Source organism: Anomaloglossus baeobatrachus, chromosome 3, assembly GCF_048569485.1.
Source record: "Anomaloglossus baeobatrachus isolate aAnoBae1 chromosome 3, aAnoBae1.hap1, whole genome shotgun sequence".
NCBI lineage: Eukaryota > Metazoa > Chordata > Amphibia > Anura > Aromobatidae > Anomaloglossus > Anomaloglossus baeobatrachus.
In genome coordinates this window covers 205,665,372-205,682,924 of record NC_134355.1, presented here as the reverse complement: position 1 = coordinate 205,682,924, position 17,553 = coordinate 205,665,372, and the positions used below count along the sequence as shown (strand labels likewise).

General features: G+C 47.1%; 1 protein-coding gene across 1 annotated transcript in view; it reads left to right on the top strand.

Annotated features, from left to right (window-relative positions):
* The window catches only part of PCNX2 (pecanex 2), a 1,407,555-nt gene that overhangs the window by 680,232 nt on the left and 709,770 nt on the right, over positions 1-17,553 (top strand). The window contains exons 15-16 of the mRNA XM_075339694.1: positions 11,710-11,816; positions 17,126-17,228. Coding sequence (XP_075195809.1) covers positions 11,710-11,816; positions 17,126-17,228 — 210 coding nt within the window. The remainder of the gene's footprint in view (positions 1-11,709; positions 11,817-17,125; positions 17,229-17,553) is intronic.

The following is a 17,553-nucleotide window of genomic DNA, read 5'->3' as shown; positions in this document are numbered from 1 at the left end:
ACTTGAATTCTGTTGTAGAGGTTTCATTTCAAATCCAATGTGGTGGCATGCAGAGCCCAACTCGCGAAAATTGTGTCACTGTCCAAATATTTCTGGACCTAACTGTATACACTCACCTGGTAGGGTTGTGAAAGTCAAAACTCCTAGAAATAGCTTAGGAGAATGGTGAACAGCCGCAGCCCCGGAGGTAATCATTTGGAGCGTGAAGGAAGAGAAACGGGTTACTATGCCGCACTATCACCATGAGATAAACGGTGTTGATATTAAAGCATCTCTTTATTCTATGCACAGGTCAGATCTATGCATTTCAGAGATCGCAGTCTCCATCAGGACATCAGAGAAAAAAAAATCAACATTCAAGTATGGCTGGGGTGAACCCTTATATATACAAGTACATACATGCCATGGGACCGCCCACTGTATTTAAAATACTGGCAGGATCTCAGACATTTACAATAACGGATTTACAAATAGCAGAACATATGCATCAAAATAAAGTGTACAATCGCCTTAAAGGGAACCTGTCACCAGTTTTTTCACTATTAAACTAAAAGTATCACCTTCTGCAGCTCCTGGGCTGCATTCCATGAAGGTGCACCTTGTTCCCTGACTCCCCTTGCAGACCCCAAAAATAACTTTATAAAACATGACCGTTACATATGCTAATTACCTGTGTGGCTCAGATGGGCGTGCTCATTTTCGGCTCCTGTCTCCCCTCCTGCCGCTGTTCGCCGTCCTCCTTTCTTGATTGACGTGATGACGCCTCCGTCATCATCCACATTGCTCTTTCAAATCTCACGCCTGTGCAGTTCTGTCGGCTTGCGCAAGTGCAGTTCGCTCTGCCATGTCGTGGGCAGAGCAGAAAACATAGCTGCCCTCACGTGCGCTGGTGAGCTATTTGCGCAGGCGCGAGATTACCGTATTTTTCGGACTATAAGACGCACCGGACTATAAGACGCACCCTGGTTTTAGAGGAGGAAAATGGGAAAATAAAACTTTAAGCAAAAAATGTGGTCATGACACACTGTTATAGGGCGAGGATCTGCTGCTGACACTGTTATGGGGGTAATGTCCCCAAATTCTCTACTAAGGTACCCCATCCTGGTAATGATCCTCCTGCCTTGTATATGATCCTGCTATAAACCCCCATCCAGCCTGTTCACATACCCCCCCATCCAGCCTGTTCACATGCCCCCCCCATCCAGCCTGTTCACATGCCCCCCCCATCCAGCCTGTTCACATGCCCCCCCCATCCAGCCTGTTCACATGCCCCCCCATCCAGCCTGTTCACATACCCCCCCCCATCCAGCCTGTTCACATACCCCCCCCATCCAGCCTGTTCACATACCCCCCCCATCCAGCCTGTTCACATACCCCCCCATCCAGCCTGTTCACATACCCCCCCATCCAGCCTGTTCACATACCCCCCCATCCAGCCTGTTCACATACCCCCCCATCCAGCCTGTTCACATACCCCCCCATCCAGCCTGTTCACATACCCCCCCATCCAGCCTGTTCACATACCCCCCCCATCCAGCCTGTTCACATACCCCCCCCATCCAGCCTGTTCACATACCCCCCCCATCCAGCCTGTTCACATACCCCCCCCATCCAGCCTGTTCACATAACCCCCCCATCCAGCCTGTTCACATACCCCCCCCATCCAGCCTGTTCACATACCCCCCCCATCCAGCCTGTTCACATACCCCCCCCATCCAGCCTGTTCACATACCCCCCCCATCCAGCCTGTTCACATACCCCCCCCATCCAGCCTGTTCACATACCCCCCCATCCAGCCTGTTCACATACCCCCCCATCCAGCCTGTTCACATACCCCCCCATCCAGCCTGTTCACATGCCCCCCCATCGTGCTCATATACCATCCTGGTATATGGCCTGTATCCTATACCACAGAGAAAAAAAATAAACGTTTATACTCACCTTTTCCTCACTCCCTGCAGCACCGATCACATCTTCCTCTCTGGCACGCTGATCTGTGTGTGTGGAGCCGTTCCCCTGCAGCACGCGATGTCTTCCTGTCTGTGCCGATCAGCTGACCGGCTCAGCACAGATCAGCTGACCGGCACAGACAGGAAGTCATCGCGTGAAGCAGGGGGGCGGCTCCACACACGGGGACGGGTGAGTGCACTGATTCACTGCACCCCGCGCTGGTAATGACGCGCGGGGAGCAGTGAATACAGCCGTGAATACAGCCGCACATGATCACTCCAGGCTGTAATTGCCAGGGGTGATCATGCGGCCGGCTCTTTGCTATGCGCGCGTCCCCGCTCGTCCTCCCGCCCACCTGTCAGTGCCGGCTTCAGCGCTGAGAGATGGGCGGGAGGATGGGCGTGCATATGTAATGAGCGGGCCCACGTGGTCACGAGCAGGCGCTGCTGCTGCCTGCTCGTGCCCCCGATGACCTGCAGCACCCTCATTCCCAGCCGCAGCCCTATAGTCAGACCATAAGACGCACCCCCAACTTTCCCCCAACATTTGGGGGAAAAAAAGTGCGTCTTATGGTCCGAAAAATACGGTATGGTCGGCGATGTGCATGAGTCACTGCGTCATCCTCGTACCTGACCTAATCCTCATGCATGCTCATTTAGCTCACTGGCGCGCGTGAGGGCAGCTATGTTTTCTGCTCTGTCCGCGATATAGCAGAGCGAACTGCGCATGTACAAGTGGACATGACTGCACAGGCACGAGATTTGAAGGAGCAACGTGGATGATGATGGAGGTGTCATCCAAGTCAATCAAGAAAGGAGGACGGTGAACAGTGGCAGGAGGGGGGACAGGAGCCAAAAAAGAGGATGCCTATCTGAGCCACACAGGTAATTAGCATACGTAACGGTCATGTTTATTAAGTTATTTTTGGGGTCTGCAAGGGGAGTCAGTTTATAAGGTGTAGCTTCATAGAATGCAGCCCAGGAGCGCAGAAGGTGATACTTTTAGTTTAATAGTGAAAAAACTGGTGACAGGTTCCCTTTAATAAATAAAATTTAAAATCTGCAACGTTTGTGAGTATTTAATAACCAAAATTGTGAAAAATTTGTGAAAAAATAATTAAAGAGAAAATTGCTGTGAAAATTAAAATATATGGATTTTGGGAGATGTCATATATGGGTCTAGACCTTAGAATCATAGAGTAGGGCATATACATCAAGTCACAAGTTTAGTCCAGAGCACTATAGTGGCATATGAATTATGTGCCTAAGAGTTATGGGCGGTTCTCTGGAGTGTATGTACTTGTATATATAAGGGTTCATCCCAGCGAAACTTGAATGTTGATTTTTTTCTCTGAAATCCTGATGAAGGAGACTGCAATCTCTGAAACGTGTTAACCTGACCTGTGCATAGAATAAAGAGATGCTTTAATATCATCATCGTTTATCTCTTGGTGATAGCGCAGTATAATAACCCAATTCTCCTGCTTCACGTTCCTATTCATCTTGCTGTGTCAGGTGAAAGTAGAAATTCTGGTTGAGGCCTAGTTCCAGGGCCGGACCCAAACATCCATGTTGCTTTGTTGGCCTATTTTTACTGTGTTCCAATTGTTGCCACTTTTTCTGTTTCCTTACCTTAATTTTTGGAAATGTGGAGACTCCAAGTAGGGTTTTCAACTTTGCTTTTATCTGTAGTGCTAGTTACCTGAGAGCAAAAGGAAACACCTGGCTGTCATATTGCCGTATCTGATGACAGTAGAAATGCTGGTTCATGCCTTGTTCCAGGGCTGGTCCCATGCAGCCATGTTGCTTAGTTGGCCAATTTGTAGTGTGTGCCAATTGCTGCCACTTTTCGTGTTGCCTTACCTTAATTTTTCGAAATGTGGAGACCTCAAGTAGGCTTTTCGAGTTTTCTTTTTGTCTGTATTGCCAGTGGTCTGGAAGCAAGAGGCCTTACGCATGTGTGCTATCTTGTCTCTTTTGAAGATAGAAATGCTGGTTCAGGGCTTATTCCAGGGCTGTTCCCACGCAGACATGTTACTTTCTTGGGCTATTTGTAGTGTGTGCCAATTATTGCCACTTTTCCTGTTGCCTGTCATTCATTTTTGGAAATGTGATGACCTCAAGTAGGGTCTCCAAGTTGTCTTTTGTGTGTAGTGCCAGTCTTCTGGGAGCAAGAGACCTACGGCTGTCACTCATGCATCTGTTGAATTTTAAAATTTAAATGCCAGGCCACATTGTGTGTGTAAGTCAATGCAATTAGGCAGTGCTTAAATAATATGCATCGGAGAACGCAGTGACACAGCAGCAGAGTTGTGGAACACTATCCAGGCTGAGTTTGATAAATGGCTGTCTCCACTGAATCTGGAGCCAGGGAAGGCCAAGTGCGATAACGGTGCAAACCTAGTGGCGGCACTATGCCTGGGCGGCGACATCACATATAAACTGCATGGATTAACCTGGTTGTACAGAAATCTCTAGGGCAATATTATGTCCTGGATGTGCTGCTGCAGAAGGCAAGGTCGCTTTGTGCTCACTTTTTAAAATTAACACAGGAGCTGTGGAAAATAAGCGCAATAGGGTCTTACCCTTATAGGTACCAGGCAGGGGGAGCAATAATACTCACCAACTGTAGTTGTGAAAGTCACAACTACTATAATCGCATGTAGAAATGGACCACGGCAGCGGCAACCCAATTGGCTGATAACAGAGAGAAGTGTAGAAATAGGGTTTCTATAAGCCGCGCCAATGATCACAGTCTGGAAATCACATTAATGTGACTTTATTGCAGCATAGGTCTACGCGTTTCAGGAGCTCTGCCCCCTTCCTCAGGACCATAGAAAAGACAACATCAAATCTCTGTTGTCTTTTCTATGGTCAGGACCATCTCAGGAGGAAGGGGGCAGAGCTCCTGAAACGCGTAGACCTATGCTGCAATAAAGTCACATTAATCTGATTTCCAGACTGTGATCATTGGCGCGGCTTATAGAAACCCTATTTCTACACTTCTCTCTGTTATCACTTTTTAAAATTAACACTAGAACTACTGGACTCGTGACACCTATATAGAAATACATGGTGCAAAGTAGTCAAAATGACTACCTCAATAGTTCTAGTGTTAAAATGCTAGGCCACAGCCTGTGTGTTATATGGACCATACCACCCTGCTGTGTAAAGACACTATGGGAAGTGGGCAGTTGATGCTACTGTACTGCTGTGTGCCTGAGAGGTTTTTAAATGTCGAGACTCCAAGATGGGTCTCAAAGTTGTACCTTGTGGGTATGCATGTGTTGCTGGCGGGGTCCGCTGCCGATTCCCTTGGGGTCCTGCTTGGATCCAGGTTCGCTGCTGTGGCTCGAGTGGTGACCGAACCTGGGCTCGCACGGCCGCCCGTCCTCACAACCGTCGGAAAGGGGAGATATTTGCAAGGGAGGTGTTGTGTCTGGGACGCCACCTGTGGATTGCAGTGAGGGATGGTGACACCGCCGCTGCCTGGTGATGGGGTGCCCGGGGCTGATGGAGCAGGGCAGCAGGATGGGATCCACTCCACGGGTAGGGGAGGTGTAGTCCCGGGGCCCTGTGTTGGTACACGAGAGTGATGGCTGCTGCAGGTGGCGCGCCGGGCTGGACCGGAGGACGATGGTGTACTCACAGTTCAGTAATTTTACACAAGTCCAGTAGTAAACCATGTTGCTAGTGGCCGGCTGCCTCAGGAGGGGGCATTCAGGTCCCGCACCCAGATTGATGAACAGGTTTCCCTTCCTCCTGCACTTTGTGTTTTCCTTTCCTTTTTGGATGACTTTGCTTGTAACGGAGAAGTCCACTCCCGGTTCTATGTGTGTTGGGAGCTGTGGCCCGCGAAAGCTGATCCTTGGGAGTTTTGGGGGGTTCTGGCGGACACCCTATCCATTGCGTTGGGCTTCCGTTTCGCTCTATCTGGACAGTTTATGGAACAACGTCTGGAACCTTGTCCCCGGCTGGTCAATTAACGAGGGGGCTTTCAACTGTCCTCATCCTAGGGTCCAGGCACCCCGACTGTGCACATCCTTCGGACCGGATTCCTGCTGTCGGTACCAGCAGGCTACAACCCTGCCCCAGTCCACTTAAGGTCTCCCGCGACCGGATCTCCGTCGCCTGTGGCCCTGTTCACCGCCTGCCACCTAGCCTGGTAATCCAAGGGCTCCTACCCCTGACTACACTGCTGTTAGCTCTCCACACTTCAACTCCACTCCAACTCAAACTGAGGCTGACTTCAAAACTCTCTTCAAAAACTGACCATCCTCACAATCGTCGGAAAGGGGAGATATTTACAAGGGAGGTGTTGTGTCTGTGACGCCACCCGTGGGTTGCGGTGAAGGATGGTGACACCTCCGCTGCCTGGTGATGGGGTGCCCGAGGCTGATGGCAGCAGGATAAGATCCCCTCCACGGGTAGGGGAGGTGTAGTCCCGGGGCCCTGTGTCGGTACATGGGAGTGATGGCTGCTGGAGGTGGCACGCCAGGCTGGACCGTGGGATGAAGGTGTACTCACAGTTCAGTAACTTCACACAAGTCCAGTAGTAAACCAAGTTGCCAATGGCCGGCTGCCTCTGGAGGGTGCATTTGGATCCCGCACCCAGATTGATGAACAGGTTTACCTTCGTCCTGCACTTTTTGTTTTCCTTTCCTTTTTGGATGACTTCGCTTGGAACGGAGAAGTCCACTCCCAGTTCTATGTGTGTTGGGAGCTGTGGCCCACGAAAGCTGACCCTTGGGATTTTAGTGGGTTCTGGCAAATACCCTATCCCTTCGCTCTATCTGGGCAGTTTATGGGACAACGTCTGGAACCTTGTCCCTGGCTGGTCAATTAAAGAGGGGGCTTTCAACCGTCCTCATCCTAGGGTCCAGGCACCCTGACTGTGCACGGCCTCCGGACCGGATTCCCGCTGTCGGTACCGGCGGGCTACAACCCTGCCCCGGTCCAATTAAGGTCTCCCGCGACCGGATCTCTGTCACCTGTGGCCCTGTTCACCGCCTGCCACCTAGCCTGGTAGTCCAAGGGCTCCTACCCCTGACTACATTGCTGTCAGCTCTCCACACTTCAACTCCACTCCAACTCAAACTGAAACTGACTTCAAAACTCTCTTCAAAAACTGACGTGTTCCCACCCCTGACACCTCAGGACCACTAGGTGGGCGTTCACAACCGCCTGATCCCGCCCCTAGTGTGTCCTTATTACCATGAGGGGTTGGCTAGGGTTTAATGGCTGTATGTTATGTCTAAGTGCAGATTTTTGGTGGTAGCAAGGAGGATTGACTCTTTTGTGACTACCTGGTTTTGCCAGGGCGTCACACATGCATGTCTTCATTTTTAAAATCGAAATGCCGTGCCACAGCCTGTGTTTTGCATGGAAAAAACTGTGCAAAGACACTATGGGGAGGAGATCAATTGATGCTACTGTACTGCTGTCTGCCTGAAAAGTTTTTAAATGTTAAAACTCCAAGATGAGTCTCAAAGTTGTCTCTTGTCTGTACTGGCAGAAGTGGTGGAGCACTAGCCCTACACCTGTCTCTCATCCATCTCTATTTCTTATGTCAATAGTCTAGAAAGCTAATAGCTATGGCAAAACAGTGGTACTGCACTATACAACATATATTTTTGCTGTTTTGGAAGGTTTTTTTTTGCTTTACGTTTGGCCTCCCATTCAATCCAATGGGGTTCCGTAAGGTTCGATAATGGTTCGGATTTGGTTCCATGAATGGTTCGGCAAACATACCATTTGTTTGGGTGGGCTTTGCAAACCGAACCTTGAGAAGTTCGCTTATTTCTAATTGTGGCAACCCTGTGGCTTCAGGCGCCACAGGGTACTACACCCCATTAAGGTGTAGTATTTTTCCCGGGTCCAGGGAAGGTTGATAGTAGTGGATCACTACAGCGGTGAATTTAGAGGATGCCACCACACCAGGGGCTCCCCGATCCACCAGAGCCAGAACTCGGGGTCAGGGAGAAGCAACCACCAGGTGGAGTCAGGAGCACACAGTGAGAAGAGCAGGTTGACTTAGTGAGAGTAGTGAACCAGCCAGTGGCAGCGGCTGGGGGCAACAGCTTGGAACACATAACACAACTACAACAAGGGGAGAACAGCTATAGACCCAGAACAGAGGGGACGTGCCGCGAGCAGCTCTGTGGGCCAAGGCATTCAACACGGTCACTGGGGAGAAGCAGGCGGTTGCCTCCACAGGACCGTCGCTGTCGGGGTACAGAACCGTAGGGCAGGCATACTTCACGTTGTCTACCATCTCTGCAAGGGTCGCGGGGAACAGCTAGAAAAGTCACCGGACCCGTCCCACCGAATTTGCAGCCAAATAGTATATAGGATCCGGGGCTGAGGTCCACGACCGGCCCCACATCAGAACCGCGCTATCAGCATACAAAATGGGACACTTTACTGACACTGGGGTCCCCAAGTGCTTCATGCCACGGGGATCCGATACTTAGAGCATCAAAGGAGGAAGGGCCCATAGGCTGACACACACCGGACTTGACCTTTCACAGATCTGGGATCGGCTGAAGCCCATTGTGGTTGAGATCGGTACTCTGGGGCAGCATCTGAACTACCTGTGCGTAAAAGACCTGAAACCGCAGCCCCTGTCTCTGCCTCTCCTTTACCAGCACCGTCGCCCAGCACTGCAGCGCCAATGCAGTCTACCACCTCCCCCGTCCATCATCCATCATCATCCCCGGGGTAATCCCGCTCCACCTGTAGGGAGCGACACCATCCCGGCTGTGACCTTCACCATCAGCCCCAGAGAGCAGCACCCGCAGCGGCAGCCCATCCCTGGCCACGTACCACAGGTGGCGTCACAATCATAAAAGACTTTCCTAACCATCACTACCACCCCCATCCTCCTTCCTGCCTCCCGTCCACCACCTTCCCTCCCTTCTGTACATCTCGGGGGTCACGAAAACCGGGCCAGGCTAGCCTGTGACAACGCAGAGGATCTGCACCCCCGGCCCAGCGGCGTGTCGGGTGAAAACAACCCCCTCGACCACGGGATGTTACATAATCAAGTGCCTGTATCTGCCTGTCTGAGTTTGGTACCAAATGAACTGTGTGTGCTTGCACGCTATCACCTTGATCCCTGTTGTGGACCTGATTTCAGACTTACCGACCTGGGTCTGATAGCTCCATTGCTGCAGAGTTGCATCTGCCCAGCCCACAACTGCATGAGCAGGAGATGGCGAGTCTTATGCCTGCATCACACGGAACAATCTATCGTGCGATTGCACGAGTGATCGTACCCGCCCCCGTTATTTGTGCCTCACGGGCAATTAGTTGCCCGTGGCGCACAAAGTTGTGAACCCCTGTCACACGTACTTACCTCCCGAACGACCTCGCTGTGGGCGGCGAACATCCTCTTCCTGAAGGGGAAGGGACGTTCGGCGTCACAGCGACGTCACTCAGTGGCCGGCCAATAAAGCGGAGGGGCGGAGATGAGCGGGGCGTAACATCCCGCCCACCTCTTTCCTTCCGCATTGCCGGCGGGATGCAGGTAAGCTGTGTTCGTCATTTCCTGTTGTCACACGGAGCGATGTGTGCTGCCACGGGAACGATGAACAACCGGAGCACAGAAGGAGGACCGACTTTTTGAAAATGAATGATGTGTCAACGAGCAACGATAAGGTGAGTATTTTTCCTCGTTCACAGTCGTTCCTAGGTGTCACACGGTACGATATGTCTAACGATGCCGGATGTGCGTCACTAACGACGTGACCCCGACGACTTATCGCCCGATTTATCGTACCGTGTGACGCCGGCATAAGGCTATGTGCGCACGCTGTGTTTTTTCATGCGTTTATGCAGCGTTTTAAACTGCAGCGTAAACACATGCGTTCTGCGTCCCCAGCAAAGTCTATGAGAATTTAGTAAATTTCATGCGCATGTTGCGCTTTAAAACGCAACGTTTTGCATGACAAATTTTTTACAAAATCGATGCGATCTAAAAAGCAACATGTCACTTCTTTTGTGTGTTTTGAATGCTTTTCCCACTCTGTCTATGGCAGAGCAAGCATCCAGAACGCATGAATTCTGCATCCATTGTGCATTCAAAATACATCCAAAATGCAGCTTTTCAGCTCCGTTTTGAAACGCTGCAGAATATTTGTCACGGCAGAACGCAACGTGCGCACATACCCTAAAACTGATGGTTGGTACCACTGCTAGCTTGCTAGAGGGCCCTCCAGCTGCATCACAGGTATTGGGGATTTTGTCTCTGCTCCCTCCTGTCAGCGTTGTCACTGCAAACTTCTGTTGAAAAAGTACATTCCTATGAAAATAGTGCTAAAGTTAGAGAAAATTAGCAAACTACTGATACATACTAGAGATAGTGTGGGCCGCGTGTCCCCTGCCCCAATGTGCGTTTTGCAAATCTTTGTCAGGATTGTACTTTTGGCTAGCACACTACAGACAACACTCATTTTATTCATTTGTTTGCTATTATCACATGGGGCAGTTTTTGGCCCATTCCTATGAATGATAGTTGGCATTTTATAATTTTAATTAATAAGGGTTATTTTTTGAGAATTACTATGGCTGATTAGTCCAATACTGGGCTGGACCACATGTGGGTAATTAACAGTACCTACTGTATCAAACTTTAACCATTTGGGATCTAATGTATGCTATATTACCCAGATCAAATCCCTTCTTGTCAGTACCGACAGAACTAAAGTTCTGAACTGCAGGCCAGTGCTCACATGTCTCAAGATAGTTTGTATGATGTACATATTTTCATCCTTTTTTGGCGCTGCTTTGGTCCCACGCTGGAAAAAGATGAAAACGGTGACAGGTGAGTATAATACAGGGGTCAGGAGACTTGCAATTAAAGCACCACTTCAGCGCTGAAATAACAATAACGCTTTAAGCAATATTTGATTGATTTCTAGTTTTCATAATGTAAGGGACATTAACATAAATGCAAGAGCTTTTCGGTATTACCTAGAGCTTCACTACAATATTGTAGAAAGTTGAAAGTGATGTTAAAAATATAATACCATTTGTATGGATTTCCATGTTCCTTTGTACTCTGGAACATATTACACTATATATTACATCCCTCTGTTTTAAATTGTCGGTATCTTTAAAGGGAACCTGTCCCATGTAAAAATGATATTAACCTGCAGATATGGTGTTAATCTGCAGATTAATAGAATTCTAAACTTGCCCACTGCCTTTAACTTTAATCCCCAGAACTTTAATCCTTCTGGCAGTGTTTCGGTTTCGGCCAAAAAGGGCAGCGCTGGGGCAGGTTCAGTCACCACTCTGTGCATGAAGAGTGGTGGCTGTATTCTTGCCTCCTGCACTGACTTACAGCTTTAGAGCCGGCTGTCAGTCAGTGCAGGGGGACTTAATTACAGCCACCACTCTCCATACATAAAGCGGTGACTAAAGCTGTGCCGGTGCCGTCCCTGTGACGGAAACCGGAATGCTGCCAGGAGGAATAAAGTTCATTTTCTCCTGGCAGCAGGGTTAATGTGCAGGTGCCAGGCAGGTTCAGAATGCTACTAATCTGCAGATTAACCCCATATCTGCAGGTTAATGGCATTTTTCCCTTTAATATATTGGATTAATAGACATGTACATATGTGATAAAATGTGTGTACAGTAATTTATTTTTCTTAGGGTACATTGTAGGTAAACTGAAAAAAGACTTTTGATGATGGGAGGCATTCATTACATATAAATATTTGCTGCAATAATGAAGTATTTTGTCTTATTTTAATAGGAAACATGGGAACAACACATACCTCCAGTATTTTCTGCATTCTGTGGCCTTTTGGTTGCACTTTCATATCACTTGAGTCGGCAAGGTAGTGATCCTTCAGTTATAATGTGAGTAAAAAATTCTGATAAACGATTTCTCTATAGTAATATGTGTGAGTTATACTTTCTACTGGATTAAAAAGATTCCAGTTGCAATGCTCCCCGATGGTGAAGGCGGTAAGCAGAAGTGGACCCACTGGTCTTCAGGGGGGACCCAGGCTTACGATGTGGGAGGGTCTTAACTAAGCAACCGTTGCAAGGCAGATCACAAGATGCTACTCCCAGGGCAGTTACCGGGACTGTGGCAGCTGAGCAGGGCTGGGAGACCACAGGGCAGGTAGGACAGATGCAACAGGGCAGAATAAGAGTCACAGTCTGGAGAGCAACAGGCAGGATGGGTATAGGCAGGTACAGAACTTCCAGCATGAGTCATCAGGCTCAGGTCACAAGACACGGGACATCAGGCACAAGACATCAGACACAGGTGTAGCCTGTATAGGACCTCAGGAGGAACTCCAGTCATCACGGTCCAGGTCATTAAGCACGGACCTCTGGTCATCAGGGTCCAGGTCATCAGGCACGGAACTCCAATCATCATGGTCCAAGTCATCAGGCACTGATCACCAGACACGGCATATCAGGAACAGGACATCGTTCACAGGTGCAGCCAGGACGGCTGAGGCAGACAGCACTACACATGCAGGTGGAAACGGACACAGGTAAAGGACAAAGTTTGGTACCAGAGAACAGACAGGATAGGCCCAGGGAAAACAGGCAGGACATACACAGCAGAGCAGAACTGGTTGCACACAAGACTGGTGCTGGAGGTTGGCAGACCAGAGCAGACAGGCAGGAACAATACACAGACAGTATCAAATCCTAAAGAATTGCTCTGGCTGGCCCCTCCAATCAAGAGAGGGAGCCTTAAATATCTGGTGCCTCCCAGCGATAGGCTGGGTACACCTTAGCAAGGGGTGCATGGTTCCTCTTAAAAGGACAGGAAGCATGCACACGCACCTCCTAGGCTGGAGACCAGAAAAATCCATGTAGCATCGCAGGATCTCAGGCCTAGGCAGGAATTGGAGACAGACACACATGTAGACATCCGTAAGGGGGACGAGCAGGGGACCACACTACACGTGGGCAGCAAAGCAGGGGCGCAGGGACCATGCGACACGTGGGTGGACATGCAGGTAAGCAGAGGACCACACAATATGGGGGTGGACATGCAGGACAAATTTCTGCTGGGGAGAGGATAGTGCACAAATTCCAGGGCTGGGACGCACCAGAGTGGTGTTGTACTTAGAGACAAGTTTGGACCTGAGCCCCCCCTTGCATGTTGGTAATATGTATGGACCCATGTAATATTCTAAATCCTAGAAATACATACAAGTTGCCCTCCATCCCCTTCATTAAGTGATAATGCCCCCATTCTGTACTAGTGTCCCCATCCTTGGTCACTTCCTGGTAAATATGTCAACCATCCTGGTAAATATGTCCCACATACTGGTATATTTGTCCCCATCTTGGTATATATGTCCTTCCCATTCTGTTATATATGGTATCACCCTCTTGCACCAACCGTCTGGCACCCCAGGAAGACCTATGCATCTACTGTCTACCCTCTGGTCTGTGTCCCCTGATGAATCCCTAGTATCCATGGGAGGAAATGCGTTGGGACTATGTCTCTGAATATCATGGGACTGTATCACTGAACATCATCATCAGATAAGTTACCATCTGTTCTCCTACTGTTGCATTTATGATGGGAGCTATTGTTAATTTATAATTTTGGTGTATGTTTTATGTAGGGTCTGACAGGGCTATCTGGAGCTTCCCGTCGGTGAATGGGGGCGCCACAACTCTAGGGCGTTATACCCTCTATTGTTAGGTAGGGAGAGGTTACTAGAGCCTACTTAGAGTCAATGTGTTGTTTTTTTTCTCCCTCCTGACTTGTGACATTATGCCTGCTTTACCCTACTACTATTGTTTTTTGTGTGTAGTTGGTCACTTGACCTTTTAATGATATTAAAAGTTACATTTTAATTGGGTTTTTTCACCTTTATGGTCTTTTTTTTATATATATGTCCTCCATCCTGATATATATGTCCCACATACTGGCATATAAGTCTTCTATACTAGTATATATGTCCCCCAAACAAGGCCACAGCCTGGTATATATGTTCCCCATCCTGGTATATATGTCTTTATACTAGTATAATTGTTCCCCATTGTGGTATATATGTTCCCCATTCTGTTATATATGTTCCCCATTCTGGTATATATGTTCCCTATCCTGGGCCTGTCCTCCTATATATATGTCCTCAAACTGGGCCCATCTTGGTATGCATCTCCCATCCTTGTATATATGCCCCCCATCCTGGTATATACATTATGTCATCCTGGGCCCATCCGCATATATATGTCCTCTTCATGGGCCCATCCAGGCATATACAGTATATCCCCCATCCTAGTATATATGTCCTCATCCTGTGCCCATCTTGCTATATATGTCCTCATCCTGGGCCCGTCCTGGTATATATAGTTCCCATCCTGGTATTCAGTTCCCGTCATGCCTTTAATGCATAAAAACCCACCAAAAAACATTCTACTAATCTCTCTCCACTCATTTGTTGTGTGTCATCCTTTGCAGCCAGCCTACAGTAGCCAGCAGCTGCTGGGGGTCATTTGAGATAGTCTGTCATTCACATCATGCTGCAGTTATCAACCACGTCAACAGGAATAACCTCACTTCAGCAGCTATATGTTCAATCCATTTGTCTTGACTTCTCTAAATCTGACCAAAAAATTCTGTTAACTGACACCTGATTAAGAGTTCAGTCAATAAGTATCTCTAGGCTGAGTGTTCATATGTCCTCTATGGTAAGAGGGGAATAAGCCTGGCAGTCATCTGGCAATGCCTTACCTGCCTGCAGAACAAGAAGCTTGCAATTGAATAATCAACCAACTGATCCTTATCTCCTTCCATAGATTTTGTCGAAAGCCCCCCTCAGACATTACCGTAGATTTAAATGGGAAACCAATTACATTACCATGCATTAACATCATGTACATATGAAAATGAAGCTCCAAATGAATGAACTGCCTAATGTATATAGTCCTGAATTGGCACTGCATGGGATGAGTGTAAAACGTCATGTCTTTATTAGTTATTTTTTAAATGAACATGATATAGAAATATTACAGCAGGTACACAATAGGTTATATCAGGGAAAATCCAGAAAAAAAAATTGTGAAGCAGGCTACCAGCATAGGAAGAGTATATTGCAGACATTGTGTGTCAATGTAAATATCTTGATGTCATTAAGATGAGTCTCAAAAATGTAATGGACCTCCCATGAAAAGAGATGAGAGGTCCCGTGAGTTCAGCCAGACTTTAGATAAAGTTTATAAAATTTGGTTTGGGACTCGAACTTGATCTGAACCCCAATGGAAGCCACAAATTGTCAGTCATGCTTTCCACCCACATTCCATCCAGCCATAAACAGATCACTTCTGGGGGTGGGTGGGCTGTGTGTTTCCATTTTTGGGGGGGAGTGCATACTACATCTGATAACGCTTTTGTTGCTCGTCACCCCCAGTGCGAGCCGTTTAAACACTGCAATTGGCTCGCACTGGGCTGAGCACAGAGGGTGCTTGAACACAGCAATGCTCGAGTGAGTGGTTTGCATACATAAAGCACCCGATCTCCGAACCCAAACTCTGTTTTTCGTGTAAAGTCTGTGTTTGGGACGAACACTGGACACCGAATCTTGGGTTCGCTCATCTCTGCCCATGAGTATCCCCAATACCATATCTAATATGAATATACCTAACATCAAGAGAAACGAGACGTGATATTACTACAGAGATCTCTATTATGCACGCAGCCAAACTCATCCAAACGCAATGGGAATAATGTGTCAGGTGTGGGTGGCTGCCTGCATAATACAGATCTCTGTGGTAATATTACTGTTTGGTTTCTCCTGATGTTTTGTATATTCGCAGATTATCCAGCAAGGTTGTTTTTTTTCACTTTGGGATAAGGCAACAGATTTTTTTTTTCACAAATATAAGTTGACTTTAAAAAATATTAAACTTTCAATGCCTGAAAAAAAGGTAAAACTAAACATTTTTCAAAGGCAGTTTCCTTTGATTACATAAAAAAAAACCCTAAATTGTAAATTCTTATCTTTTTCTGTTAATGTCTGCTTGTGTTTTTATAAAACATTATGGGGATCACTAAGTAAGAGGCAGACCTTCACAGGCAGATGGTGGGGTTTCTTAAATATATATGTATTTATATATTTTTATTTCATTTTTTTTCTTTTGTCTGACAAAAAGTCAGAGAAATGCTTTAAGTAGCCTATAGCACCACTCTTACATTTTTTTTTCCAGCACTGGAGTGGTGCTTTTAATTTAAGGTCCCTGACCCTAGTAATAGCTTCACCTTTTTCGGCGTCGCTCTTGTCTCACAGTGTCATCTTGTGTTCTCGATGACTGAATAGAGAAGTTAAGTCACAAGCTGTCAATGCAAGTCGGAGAGCCTGAGCGAGGCTCTCATAGACTTGCATTGAGTTGTGACCTCCATGAAACACTGAAATCAGCTGGCTTGTCAAAACTGCCAGAGGTCAATGGGCGATAAAAGCTAAAAACGTCGGAGAGTGAGTATAAGATAGGGGGCAGGCAACTTAGCGTTAAAGCACCACTCCCACGGTGAAATAAAGAAAACTCTCGAGTGGTGCTTTAAATCTCTCTTTAAACCTTGATGTTAATTTCCATTTTAGAAATGGAGACAAATATTCCCTGGTTATTCTCTATAAAAGGATAGAGGATGTATACAGTATTACTGATGCCATGCGGAGTCGGCTGTCAGTCAGTGGTGGTCGTGGTTACAGCCGCTGCTCACTGTATACTGAGCGATGCCCGAAACTGCTGTGGTTGCATATCTATGACTGAAAGCCCAAGGCAGCCGGGAGGAATAAACTTAATTTCTTCCTGGTAGCTGGGCTGTCAGTGCAGTGTTCGGGCAGTTTTGAATACTAAACCTGCAGATTAACCTCATATCTGCAGGTAAACAGTGTTTTTTGGCATAACAGGTTCCCTTGAAATATAGCATATCCTCCTGCCTTTCTACAGTCACCAGTAAAGGTAGTTTAGTAGCTAATTGCATATTGTTATACAGTGAACTCAATATGCTGTAAGCTTCCATATTCCCTCTAAGTAACTAAAGGCATACAGCATGTCACTTTTTTACTATATTGACCGCCAACAGACATATGTGTAATTAGTGCACAGAATTGTAACTATAAAAACATTATTATAGATTGTGGACATTCCTTTGTTTTTTTTTTTCATAATTTTTTTTTTATTTTTAGGTCCTATATTAGGGACAAATGTTTTGCCAAACAAATTCATGAAAACTTGATAAGTTCTACAAATTGTGAAGATCCTTTACCAGAAAAGATGAAAACCTCTTTGGTAAATATATTTTTTATGCCAGATGTGTGTTTATTAGACAATATGAGTTTTTTCCATACCTATACTCATTGCAGCATCCATAGTGGCACGGGGTGTCACTGCCAACGTCATGCTGATTGACTGGCAGCTTACGAGGATGGGATACCGATAATACCCTAGCTTGTCTATATACAATACCTCTCTTTTTTTATACAGTACGTAAACAGTTTGTCTGATGAAGGTCAAGTGTGACTGAAACGTTATATGAATAGTTTGGATTGCAATAAAATATCAATCCAGAAAATATTGAGTACCAAGTTTTGTTTATTATAGTCCTCATTCAGTC